The 14,610-nt window shown below is 43.4% G+C and overlaps 1 protein-coding gene across 1 annotated transcript in view; it reads left to right on the forward strand.

Annotated features, from left to right (window-relative positions):
- Window positions 1-14,610, forward strand: part of FOCAD (focadhesin) — a 122,140-nt gene that overhangs the window by 8,866 nt on the left and 98,664 nt on the right. Inside the window, exons 5-6 of the mRNA XM_084304818.1 lie at window positions 1,592-1,746; window positions 6,869-6,973. Coding sequence (XP_084160944.1) covers window positions 1,592-1,746; window positions 6,869-6,973 — 260 coding nt within the window. The remainder of the gene's footprint in view (window positions 1-1,591; window positions 1,747-6,868; window positions 6,974-14,610) is intronic.

The following is a 14,610-nucleotide window of genomic DNA, read 5'->3' on the forward strand; positions in this document are numbered from 1 at the left end:
TCACCTTTCTTTGAGAGAACATGGTGAGTCTGTCTTCTTAAGTGAGAGAAATGTGAAATGCTGGTGACACAGCAGTATAGGAGAGTATTAGGAGTCTTAGGTAAGATTTCCTCCATTTGTCCTCTCCAGAAGCTGATTTGTACAGAAATGAGCAGGAAAAAAGCCTGTGGATTTTTCTGTCTAGTCTGATCTATTAACAACACCCCCTAAGCCCAAAATCAAGCCTGAAAGGAGCTGAGTTTGATGTGAAGGAGTTTTTGAGGTGCATAGTTTCTCCAACAGTAGCTCCTACAAATTCCTGAGCATTGTCATGTTCCTAAGTGACATAATCACAGAATCACAGAATTTTCTAGGTTGGAAGAGACCTCAAGGTCATCGAGTCCAACCTCCAACCTAACGCTAACAGTCCCCACTAAACCATATCCCTAAGCTCTACATCTAAGCGTCTTTTAAAGACCTCCAGGGATGGTGACTCCACCACTTCCCTGGGCAGCCTGTTCTAATGCCTCACAACCCTTTCAGTGAAGAAGTTCTTCCTAACATCTAACCTAAAACTCCCCTGGCTCAACTTGAGCCCATTCCCCCTCGTCCTGTCACCAGGCATGTGGGAGAATAGACCAACCCCCACCTCGCTACAGCCTCCTTTAAGGTACCTGTAGAGAGCGATAAGGTCGTCCCTGAGCCTCCTCTTCTCCAGGCTGAACAAGCCCAGCTCCCTCAGCCGCTCCTCGTAGGACTTGTTCTCCAGGCCCCTCACCAGCTTCGTCGCCCTTCTCTGCACCCGCTCAAGCACCTCGATGTCCTTCTTGTAGCGAGGGGCCCAAAACTGAACACAGTACTCGAATGGCTTGAGCTAAAAGCTGACTCTTCCCCTTTGCTGCCCCATGAGGTTACTGAACTGAAACATAGCAACACATTCTAAAACAGTAAGAAATAGAAGATGGTTCCTCTTAATATTACATGCTCTTTTTTTTTTTTTTTAGAAAGATTTTGCAGTATTCAGTTGATTAAAAATGTTTGTTTTCCTTGCTTCTCCATTTGGAAACCAAAAAATCAGTAAACCAACTCATAAATGCAAATTTATCATTAAAACAGACAGTGGGTTTAGTGGATACTGCCAAATCTTTGTCTCTAGTAGCAAACGGAGAGAAATGGAGGCTTCACTTGGTGAATAAAGGCGATTTACCTCTATAGCTGTTTGCATGCCTGCCTCTAGTTGTTTGCACTACACCCTGTTATAGACACTGCTTGACGTAGCAGTTCCTGAGATGTCTCTAACTAGAAGTTATTTTTTTCAAGGAAAGTAAAATTGATGCTAGCTTACCTGCACAGCTGAAAAAATCTTCCACCTTATTCTTTTTTTGAGACAGTCCTGCCCATACTGAGAATACAGGTAGTTTTGGATAGGAAACATGGGAACTGTCCAAGGGAAGCCCTTTTCAGGTGAAGAATCTGCATCCCAGCTTCTCTTTGTGATCTCGAAGACTTCAGGGGAAGCTGTTGAGCAGGTTTTTACTTAAAAGTGTGTTTGAAATAAAAAGAGAAATTAGTGTCAGCCTTTTTATTGCTCATCTCATACTTCTGATTTCAGACTCCTGCTCTGAACTTGCTCTGGGAGAAGTGCTGCAGTGAGAATGTTGCTGTGAGAACAGCCTGCTCCGAGGGGTTGGTGGCACTTGTTGCAGAGAACCATGCGGAGCTTGAGTATATTCTTCATGGAGCTCTCAACCTAATTCCCTCAGCGAGGTAGTGTTTGTTTACTTGATTTTGTGCCTTTTGTCAACTTGTTGTCAGTCTGTGCTTTTTCCGTGAAAATCCAGTGGAAGAGGAGTGGCTCTGTGAATGACTGTATTTTCAAAAAGGGTGTGGCACTGAGGGCTGACTGTGCCCTGCTCTTCTGTATTGCTCTCATCTTAGCAGTGGCTGTGTGGGTTTGACTCTGAAGGAAGAATTTGTAGTCTGTCCTGTGCATGTGAGTGGAAACTGGTAGAACTTTAGGCTAATGCTTTGAACTTGAAACTGGAGAACCTCAGAAGTCATGGCATTGGCTGGTTTGTTGTGTGTACCATGGGGAGAAAAATGGCAATAACTTGCATAATGATAAGAGGTGAGGGAATAACTTCCTAATCAGCCTGTCCAAATAACTGATTATTCGCATGGAACTGCAATTAGGTTCTGGGTAGGAATTATGGATGATGGCTTTTGTTTCCATGTCCACTAAAGAATAAATCACTTTACCTAACTCTGCAGCTATTTCCTCTTACAAAACTCTGCAAATATAATGCCTACATCTCACATGTAGTTCTGAGGTAGATGGCCTGTCCAACATACCGGGAGAATGCAGCCATTTTGGGGGAAAAAGGAACTGTGTGTTAAACTTAGAAATGGAAAGTCAAATAATGTTAGGGAAAGTGTTTTCACTCAATTCTCCCAACTTTATAAAGTTGAATTTGGGCTGTCTTTGTGTCTCTTCTGACTTTTGGAAGATAACTGGGTATCTGCACTAAGCCTTCTTTTCCTCTTCCTAGAAAATGCTAGTGTCATTTTTAGCTGAAGCTTCTAACTGGTGCTACACCTGTGATGCATTATGCACAGAGGTTGCAGAAACCATGTTATTCAAGATAAGTTTTTCATTTCTTCTAGCCTCAGAGAATCAGCTCTAGGCTGAGATTTCTCTTGATCAGTTGGAGCCAAAGGTGAGTTTAGACATGAGTAAACTGCAGTGAAATCCTGAAGAAATCACATGTTTAGGAAAAAAAAAAAAATCTTTCTGTCCTTGTGACTTAGTGTTTGAAGTTGGATTACTCCTAGGATCTTGCTGTGGTGATGCTGACTGTGCTGAGTTTACAGTAATTGGTTAGAGATTCCTAGGAAAGGTTTTGTAAGTACATTTTTATAATATGAGTAATTTCTGTAAACCACTGTCCTCCAACGGACCTTCAATTTGGGGTCAAGGGAGCAATCTGCACTGTTAACAAAGAAGCAAAAGCACCTGTGCTATAGACTGTGAGAATCTGAGCGCTGTGACATAATGAAACTCTTCCTTCAATTTAGCTGTGGCTTGTGGACTAAAAATGTTAAAATCCTGATCCACAAAGAGTTGTTGCGGTATCAGCAGTACATGGGGAAGTTACATGTTAATACCATTTTTACATAAGGAAAAACATGAGTGTAAATTAGGATATTTTAGTCTGACCTAACCTTAAAAATAAAAGTAGAGTTCAAATGTTAAAAGAGCTTGGCTCTGCCCCACTTCCACACCATTCTTATTTTTTTTCCATGTGATAAACCAACTTAAATGATTTGTTGCTATGGTAAGTGCTGGTAGATTACCTATGAACCCTTTATATGTATACTTTTGACATTTCTTTCCTCAAGCTGCCACAGTTCAAACCACATCCACCATGGACTTCAAAGCAGGGTTTATCACAAAGTCTTTGCATTTAAAATGTCTGCAGCCTCAGTAAGTTGTTAAACTGATGGTTTGTGCTTGGTTCATTTTGGTACTGATGCATTTTATTCTGTTGACTGTTTTAGAGTCTTAGTCTGCTGTTCCTCCTTCTTATTCCCAGCCAAATTTTCATCCAGGTTTGCTCTGGGGCTTTGCGCTGCTGTGTGCACAGTGTCTTTAAAAGAACATGTATATGAGATTAGCAGCCAGCAGAAAGGCACGTGCAACTGCTGAGCACCTGTCAGTGCTGGATGGAGTTACGTAAATGTTTTATTGGCAAAGACTGTTGAAGTGTTCTTTCTTCCTCTCCTTATGTTATGGAGAATTTAGCAGGGGCTTAGTATAAATGGTGGTTTTTGTTCGGTCAGGTGTATCAAATTCTGAATGCTAGGAAAGGCATTTGTGCTGTCAGAGGCACACATCCAGTGCTTGTCTGTGTTAACTTTTTATGTGGTTCACACTATCATACAAATGATAGATATCAACTATTATACAAATGAGAAGCTATTCTATGGTGCATTGTCGTACCTGTGGGTTAGACTCAATATGCAGTTTCCTCTGATGCCTTTAAAATCTAAACCTGATGGAATGTTGTGTGTGTGTATATGTATATGCATGCAGACTTTTTTGTGTATATACACATACATCAAATACAAAAATATGTATGCATAAGTGAGTTTATACATACATGGATGATTTCACTTTGTTTTTCACACTGATCTCTGGCTTCCTGTGCTTTGATTCAGCAAAACGGCTGTCCTCTGATCGCAGGAATCATCACAGTCCTTTCTGTTGTAGCAGAGGGGAAAACTGTGGCCTGTATTCAATTACAGATGATTATAAAAAATCAAGTCATTCTACTAGAAACCTGTGAAGCAATGAATTATTGCAATCTTTAAGAAATAGTCAGAAGTTTTTTTGTGTATATATGTTTTTTGAATGTTCTTGTCACCTGAGCATGTATGCTTGTAGGAAAATTCTTGCACTATGTCATGCCGTTGTGCTGTTTGAGCTCAGGAGTGGCATGCAAAGCCTAAAGCAGGCGTTTGTGGTCCCCCCACCCCGCCCTCCATCAGGGAATTCAAGCCAGCAGTACTGGAATACCAGAACAGTCAAGCCTGTTTTCTTACTGCTCTTACATTTTCCGTGCTGAATAGTTACTCTGTTGGAGCTGGGGGACATGCCAGCAGATTTTCTTTTAAATGGCTCAGAGATTGTCGTTCTCTTTCTCCCTGTCACTGTCCAAAAGATGCCTCTTCCTCCTCCCCTCCGTGTGTTGGGCTGGGTGCGCTGGGACCTGGAGGACTGCTCCGCTCCTTTCTCTTGGTTGCTTGGCAACAGATTTCTGCATAACCTCATATTTTCGTCTATGGTTGGATTGCAGTGTTTCAAGAGACAGGTGTCATGGCAGCCAGTAATTTTAATGCTTACTGGCACATTTTGTAACTGATCCATTTTCGGAAGAAAGAAAGAAAACAGGAGCACGTTCTGTCTGTTTTGATTGGGGTCAGCGTTTTCCAGCACTATTGGCAAGGGTATGAAAGGCACAGAAGAGTGCATATACGTCTTTGTCTGTGTCTGGTATATGAATCTAAACTTTTATTGGTGGGATATCCACTGTGGGAATCTCCAGATGTTCCCTATCGTACCTTACCAACTTATGGAGGAGTCTGTCTGCAGGTGGTGTTAAATTCAGTAAAGATTTGGCAGCTAGAAGTGATATTTGCCCATTTTCTTTGATGTGAATTTTTGGTGTTGATTTTATAATCATATGATCCTTTGCATTTTCAGTTTTTTGAATCTTCAGTAAAGTATTTGTAAATATCAAACCTTGGTGTTTGTTTGTGATTACATGTTGTTAACCCATGTTTTTGAGATGATGATGGTCCAGCCAGTGTGTGCAAACTCCGGTCTTTTAACAGTGGTCATATGAAGTCTCAGTGGTCTTTGATGTAAATTCCTTATTGGTTCAGATTTTTTTGATATCGCTCCAAAGTCTGAATGTATGTAGATCAATCCATAATTTAGGGAGGATTTATGGAGCACACTGCATCCTGTGCCAAACAGTTAATGTTACTGTAGCTCAGTTTGTTCATCTGCTACGTGAGAGTGATGGTTTCTGTCTGTCCTGCGAGAGGCTTGCATGAATTCTGCATAACTTCTTGTTTCCAGCTGGCCATTCAGTGTTACACTCATTTATGGAGAAGTGGTGTTACAGATAAATCTGGTTTTTTTCCTGCTGGGAAGAAAAGAGGGGAAATAGTAAATCAAACCAAAAAAAAAAAAACCCTCCAGCTTTCAATTCTCTTTTCCTCCTGTATTTTGCCGTATATGATAGAACCAACTTTTCATCTTTGTCAGGTGGTGAACATTTATAGTAGTATATTGTGTAAGCTCTTCCTGTTCATTTTGCTTCCACTAAAAGGAGGAATAAACGTGTTCTAGTGATATGAGTAGTGATCTATCTAATAGATTTTTAGGGGATGGTGTTTTAACTGTATAGCATTTTCTAGATGAACAGTCCAAGAATCAGTTATGACTTTTTTCCTCTCTGTCTACATTTTCATCTTATAATAAGTGATTTGTTATAGAATCCAATCTATTTTCTCAAACAGGGATTGGTTTGGATTTGGTGTGGTATGGCTTGAAAGGTGTGGAACACTTGATTATGAAGAAGAAAACAAAATTCTGAAGATTGTCCTCACAAGCTCAGCCAAGCTATATCAACGTCTAGAATTGTTAAGGTCCTTACTGCATGTTCAGGAGAGCTTTTATTCCCCCTTGTGTGGACTTTATTACCTTCACTAACATTTTCCTTGGAAAATGGGGGAAATCTTATCAAACTTTCAGAAATACTTACTGTGTTTTCACCTGAAATGTACTTAACATAGACGGAGGGAGATAAAATTGTTGTACATAATATTCTCTTGAGATCTAAAGTCAACATAAACTAGATATCTCAAGTGTTTTTTTTATGAGAATGTAAGTTTCAGTGTAGGGTATTTGGGTGATTTCTCTTGGGGTCAGAGGCATGGTGGAAATTTCTGTGTTCCATGCTGAATATCTGCCTATGTGCTTGTATTCAGAGAATAGCTGTTTTTTAGTTTTAACACGTTAAAAGTACCAATGTCCATGAAGCTGGGGACCCCACATGTGGTTGTCAGATAGGCTGGAAATAAACCATCAAAGGTGTTAATTGGTGCATTATTTCTTTTCTCTGCTATTTTGTTCATTTTGTGAAAAAGATAATAAAGATGTGTGGATACACAACTTGCCCAAAATTGTGTAGACAGGTGTGAGGAGGTCCATAAGGACAATTCAGGGCTTCTTGACTGTCAGTTGTATTCTTCCTTTTACAGAAGAATCAACTAACTTGGATCCATAACTGAGAGTAATTTATTTCTTTTTTGTCAACAGGAATGTGCATGGTTTAGTAAAAACTGTTTGGAAATTACTACAGATTCAAGCTGTACAACGGGGAAGAGAAGGAGATGAGGCCGTTCAGAATCTGTATGGAATCAGGTTAGTTTCACATTGGTTTATTTAGGTGCCTAATAACTTTTTGTTTGATTTCCAGAAACAAACCCCACAAATGTTAATACTGGAATTCAGTCCTTTTATTTGTGTATTTATCTTGGTAATTTTGATCCTGCTAACCAGTTCTGAACAAATTTGATAGAGTAGTGGGTATATAAGAAAGTAAAGTATTACATATTTCTTGGATGAGTTGCAGAATGGGTGACCGGGTAGAACTCAACCTATTTGACAAAAAGGCTTCGGTTTTGAGCTCAGCCTTTATTACCTTCATGAATGCTTAGCTGTGGGGGAAAATATTCAGAGTTCACACCTGTAGAAAAACTCAATGACATGAAGTGGTCATGTCTTGCAAAAAAAGTTATTAATAAGTATTTGTATCATGAGGACTGTTAATTAATACAATTCTATTATTAATGGAATAATTTGTCAAAGCCATCACTGCACATGCTTAACCCATATTAAGCATTAAGGGATATCAGGGAGTGTGAGCGGGAGATAGACTGGTGGAGTAACTCCCTGCAGGGCCTCAAGGAGTGGTACCGAGGTGAGACACCCCAAATGGGGGTGGACCCCCTGCCCTGTAGCCGTTGGGCAGAGGGAGGGAATCTGGGAGTTGAGGAGGAATGGAGACAGGTCCCTGCTCGACATCGCAGGTGATGCCCTCCCCTTCCAGCCCCACCTTCCCAGGTGCCCTTACGCAACAGGTTTGAGGCCCTGGAGCTCGACAGACCAGTAGCTGAGGAAGAGGTAGCAAGTGTTCCCAGGAGGAAGCCTAGGGTGAGGAGGTCGACTCCACGCCTCAGGACTGCTTCCATCAAGAAAGACAGGAGGGTTATTGCTGTTGGAGACTCTATTCTTAGGGGAACAGAGGGCCCTATTTGTCGGCCTGACCCTACCCGTAGGGAAGTCTGCTGCCTCCCTGGGGCCAGGGTCAGGGATGTTGCCAGGAAGCTTCCCAACCTGGTACGTCCCTCTGACTATTATCCTCTTTTGATAGTCCAGGCAGGCAATGACAACATTGAAGAGAGAAGCCTGAAGGCTATCAAACGAGACTTTAGGGGGCTGGGTCGGTTAGTGGATGGAGCGGGAGTGCAGGTGGTGTTTTCATCCATCCCTATGGTGGCAGGGAGGGGTACAGAGAGGACACGGAAAGCCCACCTATTAAACACGTGGCTCCGGGGCTGGTGCCTATGCAGAAATCTTGTTTTTTTCGACCATGGGGCACTTTACTCAGCACCTGGCCTGATGGCCGCAGACGGGTCCCTATCTTTTAGGGGAAAAAGGATCCTGGGCCAGGAGCTGGCAGGGCTCATTGAGAGGGCTTTAAACTAGGTAAGAAGGGTGATGGGGCTGAAACAAGGGTTGTTGGAGCTGTGCCAGGGGAACAATGTCAAGGCTGGGGGATAAGGCAATGGCCCAGCTGAAGTGCATCTACACCAATGCACGCAGCATGGGTAACAAACAGGAGGAGCTGGAAGCCATCGTGCAGCAGGCAGGCTACGACTTGGTTGCCATCACGGAGACGTGGTGGGACCAGTCTCATGACTGGAGTGCTGCAATGACTGGCTATAGGCTCTTTAGAAGGGACAGGCAGCACAGAAGGGGTGGTGGTGTGGCTCTCTATATTAGAGAGTCTTTCGAGGTTGTAGAACTCGAGGCTGGGAATGACAAGGTCGAGTCCCTTTGGGTTAGGATTGGCAGGGACAACAAGGCCAGTGTCCTGGTCGGGGTCTGCTATAGACCGCCGAACCAGGATGAGGAGACGGATGAGGAGTTCTACAGGCAGCTGACAGAAGTTGCGAAATCTTCGGCGCTTGTACTCGTGGGGGACTTCAACTTCCCTGACATATCCTGGAAGCACAACACAGCCCTGAGAAAGCAGTCTAGGAGGTTTCTGGAGAGCGTGGAAGAGAGCTTCCTGACGCAGCTGGTTAGTGAACCTACCAGGGGTGGTGCCCCGCTAGACCTTCTCTTCACAAACAGAGAAGGACTGGTGGAGGATGTGATTGTCGGGAGCTGTCTTGGGCAGAGTGACCACGAAATGGTGGAGTTCACTATTCTTGGCGAGGCCAGGAAGGGGACCAGTAAAACCGCTGTATTGGACTTTCGGAGGGCTGACTTTGAGCTGCTCAGGACACTAGTTGGTGGAGTCCCTTGGGAGGCGGTTCTGAAGGGCAGAGGGGTCCAGGAAGGCTGGGCGCTCTTCAAGAGGGAAGTCTTAATGGCGCAGGAACGGTCTGTCCCCACGTGCCCAAAGACGAGCTGGCGGGGAAGAAGACCAGCCTGGCTCAACAGAGAATTGTGGCTTGATCTTAGGAGAAAAAAGAGGGTTTATAAGCTTTGGAAAAGTGGGCAGGCCACTAGGGAGGACTTTAAGGATGTAGCGAGGCTGTGCAGGGACAAAATTAGGAAGGCCAAAGCTCATCTGGAGCTCAATCTGGCTACTGCCGTTAAAGATAACAAAAAACATTTCTATAAATACATCAACACAAAAAGGAGGACTAAGGAGAATCTCCATCCTTTACTGGATGCGGGGGGAAACTTAGTTACAAGAGATGAGGAAAAGGCGGAGGTGCTCAATGCCTTCTTTGCCTCAGTCTTTAGCGGCAACACAGGTTGTTCTCTGGATACTCAGTACCCTGAGCTGGTGGAAGGGGATGGGGAGCAGGATGTGGCCCTCACTATCCACGAAGAACTGGTTGGTGACCTGCTACGGCACTTGGATGTGCACAAGTCGATGGGGCCGGATGAGAACCACCCAAGGGTACTGAGAGAACTGGCAGAGGAGCTGGCCAAGCCACTGTCCATCATTTATCAGCAGTCCTGGCTATCGGGGGAGGTCCCAGTTGACTGGCGGCTAGCAAACGTGACGCCCATCTACAAGAAGGGCCGGAGGGCAGACCCGGGGAACTACAGGCCTGTCAGTTTGACCTCAGTGCCAGGGAAGCTCATGGAGCAGATCCTCCTGAGAGTCATCATGCAGCACTTGCAGGGCAAGCAGGCGATCAGGCCCAGTCAGCATGGGTTTATGAAAGGCAGGTCCTGCTTGACGAACCTGATCTCCTTCTATGACAAAGTGACGCGCTGGGTGGACGAGGGAAAGGCTGTGGATGTGGTCTACCTTGACTTCAGCAAGGCTTTTGACACCGTCTCCCACAGCATTTTCCTCAAGAAACTGGCTGCTCTTGGCTTGGACTGGCGCACGCTTCGTTGGGTTAGAAACTGGCTGGATAGCCAGGCCCAAAGAGTCGTGGTGAATGGAGCCAAGTCCAGTTGGAGGCCAGTCACTAGTGGCGTCCCCCAGGGCTCGGTGCTGGGGCCGGTCCTCTTTAATATCTTCATCGATGATCTGGACGAGGGCATTGAGTGCACCCTCAGTAAGTTCGCAGATGACACCAAGTTAGGTGCGTGTGTCGATCTGCTCGAGGGTAGGAAAACTCTGCGGGAGGATCTGGATAGGCTGCACCGATGGGCTGAGGCCAACTGCATGAAGTTCAACAAGGCCAAGTGCCGGGTCCTGCACCTGGGGCGCAATAACCCCAAGCAGAGCTACAGGCTGGGAGATGAGTGGTTGGAGAGCTGCCAGGCAGAGAAGGACCTGGGAGTGATGGTGGATAGTCGGCTGAATATGAGCCAGCAGTGTGCTCAGGTGGCCAAGAAGGCCAACGGCATCCTGGCTTGTATCAGGAACAGTGTGACCAGCAGGGCTAGGGAGGTGATCGTCCCCCTGTACTCGGCTCTGGTGAGGCCGCACCTCGAGTACTGTGTTCAGTTTTGGACCTCTCGCTACAAGAAGGACATCGAGGTGCTTGAGCGGGTGCAGAGAAGGGCGACGAAGCTGGTGAGGGGCCTGGAGAACAAGTCCTACGAGGAGCGGCTGAGGGAGCTGGGCTTGTTCAGCCTGGAGAAGAGGAGGCTCAGGAGCGACCTTATCGCTCTCTACAGGTACCTTAAAGGAGGCTGTAGCAAGGTGGGGGTTGGTCTGTTCTCCCACGTGCCTGGTGACAGGACGAGGGGGAATGGGCTTAAATTGAGCCAGGGGAGTTTTAGGTTAGATGTTAGGAAGAACTTCTTTACTGAAAGGATTGTTAGACACTGGAACAGGCTGCCCAGGGAAGTGGTGGAGTCACCATCCCTGGAGGTCTTTAAAAGACGTTTAGATGTAGAGCTTAGGGATATGGTTTAGTGGGGACTGCTAGCGTTAGGTCAGAGGTTGGACTCGATGATCTTGAGGTCTCTTCCAACCTAGAAATTCTGTGATTCTGTGATACTGTAAAAATCCTTAATACACAGAGAACCAGAGTTCAGTAGTTGATTCATTCCTTTGGGTGAGCAGCAACAAATGAGACGGTTTTACCATTAAGGGGGAAGGCTTCTGTGAAACAAGTAATCACAGAATCACAGAATCACAGAAGTAAGTTTATGAGAATATCTGATGGTCATGGTGTAATTGTCTGGGGTGATTCTTTGCTGCTTTTTTTAACCCAGCTCTGGAATTCCTTTAAGGTCTTAGGCATATCTGAGTGTCTTGTTAGGATAAATATGGAGTATATCTGAGCTTTTTTTTTTCTTTTCACAAAATATTGAAACAAAACATGCTTTAGTTAAAAGTTCTATGTGAACTCATCACCTCCAAGGAACTCATGAATAACTTAGAACAGCATATTCTTCATTTCCATGAACAAGCAATGCACCCTTGCGGCAAAGAAGGCTTATAGCAGCCTGGGATACATAAGGAAGAGGGTTACCAGCAGGCTGACAGAAGCGATCCTTCCCTCTGCTCAACCATGGTGAAGGACATCTGAGTGCTGGGTCTACTGTTCACTTGTCAGCAGACCAAAAGACTTATTGAAGACAGTCCAAAAAAGGACCACGAAAACGATGGAGGGACTGGTGCATCTTTCATATAAGGAGGGGCTGAGAGAACTGGGACTGTTCAGTCTGAAGAAGAGAAGGCTCAAGGGGACTTTATCCATGTGTATAAATACCTGATGGAAGGGAACGAAGAAGAGTTACCTAGACAGCCCAGGATAAGAGGCAATCTGCACAAATCAGATCAGAGGTGTTTCCTTATTTAGTCAGGAAAATACTGTTTGGTGGTTTTTTGTGTTTTTTTTTGTTGTTTGTTTGGTTTTTTTGACTTTACAAGTGATCAAGCACTGGAGCAGGTTGCTTAGGAGGATGTGGAGTCTCTGTTCTTGGAGATGATCAAAGTTCTGGGAAGCCTTCTCTAGCTGACTCTGCCTTTGCAGATGGGTTGGGCTGGATAATCTCAGGATGTCCCTTCTAACTTAAACAGTTTACTGATTCTGTGATACTTGGTTGAAAGTTTTAAGGAGTTCAATAGTAGAGAGATAAGACAACCACCAGAAGCTCAAGAGGGGCAATGGCAACAGGAAGACTGTATGAGAAGAAGAGCAAATAAATATTGGGACTTATGCATACTTCATAGCTTGGTGATTGCCAATGGTCCTTTTATGTTAGGTAGACTGGGGTCCACTTTCCTCTACCTATTTTTCCAGCTCTATTAAAATGAGGTTACTAACTGCTTCTACTGTTAAAGTGGTTGCCATGTAAAAATAAATGATTTCAAAATGCATTCAGAGCTACTAGTAAAAAGCAGCTTGTCGTGCAGTAGCAGTCTTCCTGAGGGGACATCTTGGAGATTTCATCCAGCTCTAGAGAAACCATGAGTCAGTGCTGATATTAACAGCTACTTTTGTGTCTTCTTCACCTGGAGAAGATCCAAGCTCTGGTCATGAATATTTTTCAAATTTTATTTTATTCAGGAAACAGATACAATAGCATGTTGTAGCTGTAATGCTTTAGGAGTATAAAAGGCACTGTTAGGCAGAGGAGAATCACGTCTTTTCCTCACTATTTCATTTTGCTTAGGTAAAGTGGAAGACGCTTTTGGAGAGCTGGATGTTCAGGATGAGCATTCCTGAACTCCCGTGTGTCTTTGTTTTTCTGGTTACATCAGTTCTTTATACGAAGTTCATACTTCTAAAGAACAAATTTCATTGAAAAAGCAGGTAATGAAGGTTAGTGAGATGGAAGTCTTTTGAAAACTTTTTCTTCTGTAGTAAATAAACTTTTTTTTTTTTTATGTCTCATTGTAGAAGAGGCTAAGTTAAAGGGGCTTAATCCAGGCTCCGTATGAAAAAGAAGGCAGTAGGATGTGGTTGGAATAAAGGAACAGCCTCTCTCCAACTGGGCAAAGAAAGATTATTTATCTTTTCCTGTGCAAAATCAAAAATGCTGGTAGTATGCAAGGAAAAGGTGAAGTTTTGTAATTCAAAATTGTTTACAGTTATTTAAATTAATAGAGAACTGGAAATCAATAGCAGACTTGCATGTCTTAGACTTAGCCAATACATTTTTTTGTTGTTGTTTTTCCTTTTACTTCTGCTTTATTCCAGTGAAGACAAACATTACATTGGTTGTTTGACTTAGTCTTGAATACCTAGTAGGTCAAAATGCTCTGATTTTTGACATCTGGCATTTGTGTTGTGTTTTTTTTTTTTTTTTTGTGTACAAAGAGGTATATCCTTATTCAATGACTTGTTAAGTAACAAGTGTTACAGTTGAGTTCTTTCACATGCTATAGTGTTTCTAGTATATTGCACCAGTGTTACTGTGTAGATGTCATTAAAACTTAGAAATTTGAGAATATGTACAATGACTCAGCAGTAGAAACATCCTGCTATGTTATTCTCGTGTTATGCTGTCAGCTATGCAAAAATATTCTGTATAGAAATCATTAATGAAGATTCAAAAGTAGAAGTATGTTCAGAAGGAGTTTGCAGTTCTCATTTCTTTGGATGTTTGTTGAGACAATATTATGGGCTAAAAATAGATTTGGCTTTAAGGCCAGCGTTAGGTGTGGATAATAGAACTGCTTTTACAATACGTCTTCTTGTGATGATACAATGTTGTGAACAGATCTTGAAAAGAAATAGGGGAAAATAATGTTGTGCAACTTGGGGAATTTTGTCTGGTTATGTTTTCTGATTTTTGGGGCGGGAAGCTTTTGTACCTTTAGGGCTGAGATTCTCCACTTTCTTTAAGAAAATCAACCTTGGAAAATAGGGAAGGGATTGTCTCTCTTGTTGTAGAAAGCAGGAAATGTTCCTTTTACCCTGGTTAAGTTGGTAGAGAACAGCCTCATTTATCATTTAGTTCCTAATTGTTTCCATAAGCTGCGTAAGTATTGCTGTCTTTCTGAATAACTAGTGTTCCAAGGGCAGATAAATACCAAACCAAATATGCTATTTTGTAAGGATGTGTGAAATAATTGATGTGACTTTTAAATTCACATATGGGATGGTCTGCATTTTTTTGATGAAGTGGGGACCAGCTGTAGCAGAAACAGAAGTAGCCTGGAAGTCATTCTCACTTTGGGTGAGAACTAAGCATTCCCAGTGGATTAATTCTCTCTCTGGTCTGGCATAAAGTTGTCCGCTGGTTTCCTGTGAATATTAATATGCCTGTCCAGTAACCCAACCTCAAACTGAATGGAGTGAAAGGGCAGGGAAGAGCAATTTTTATGAGAAACATTTGTCAGCATCCTCAGTCCAGTTGGGTTATGGCAGACATTTACAGCACCTTGGCTACACGTT

This window comes from Netta rufina, assembly GCF_964035555.1.
Source record: "Netta rufina genome assembly, chromosome: Z".
Lineage (NCBI taxonomy): Eukaryota > Metazoa > Chordata > Aves > Anseriformes > Anatidae > Netta > Netta rufina.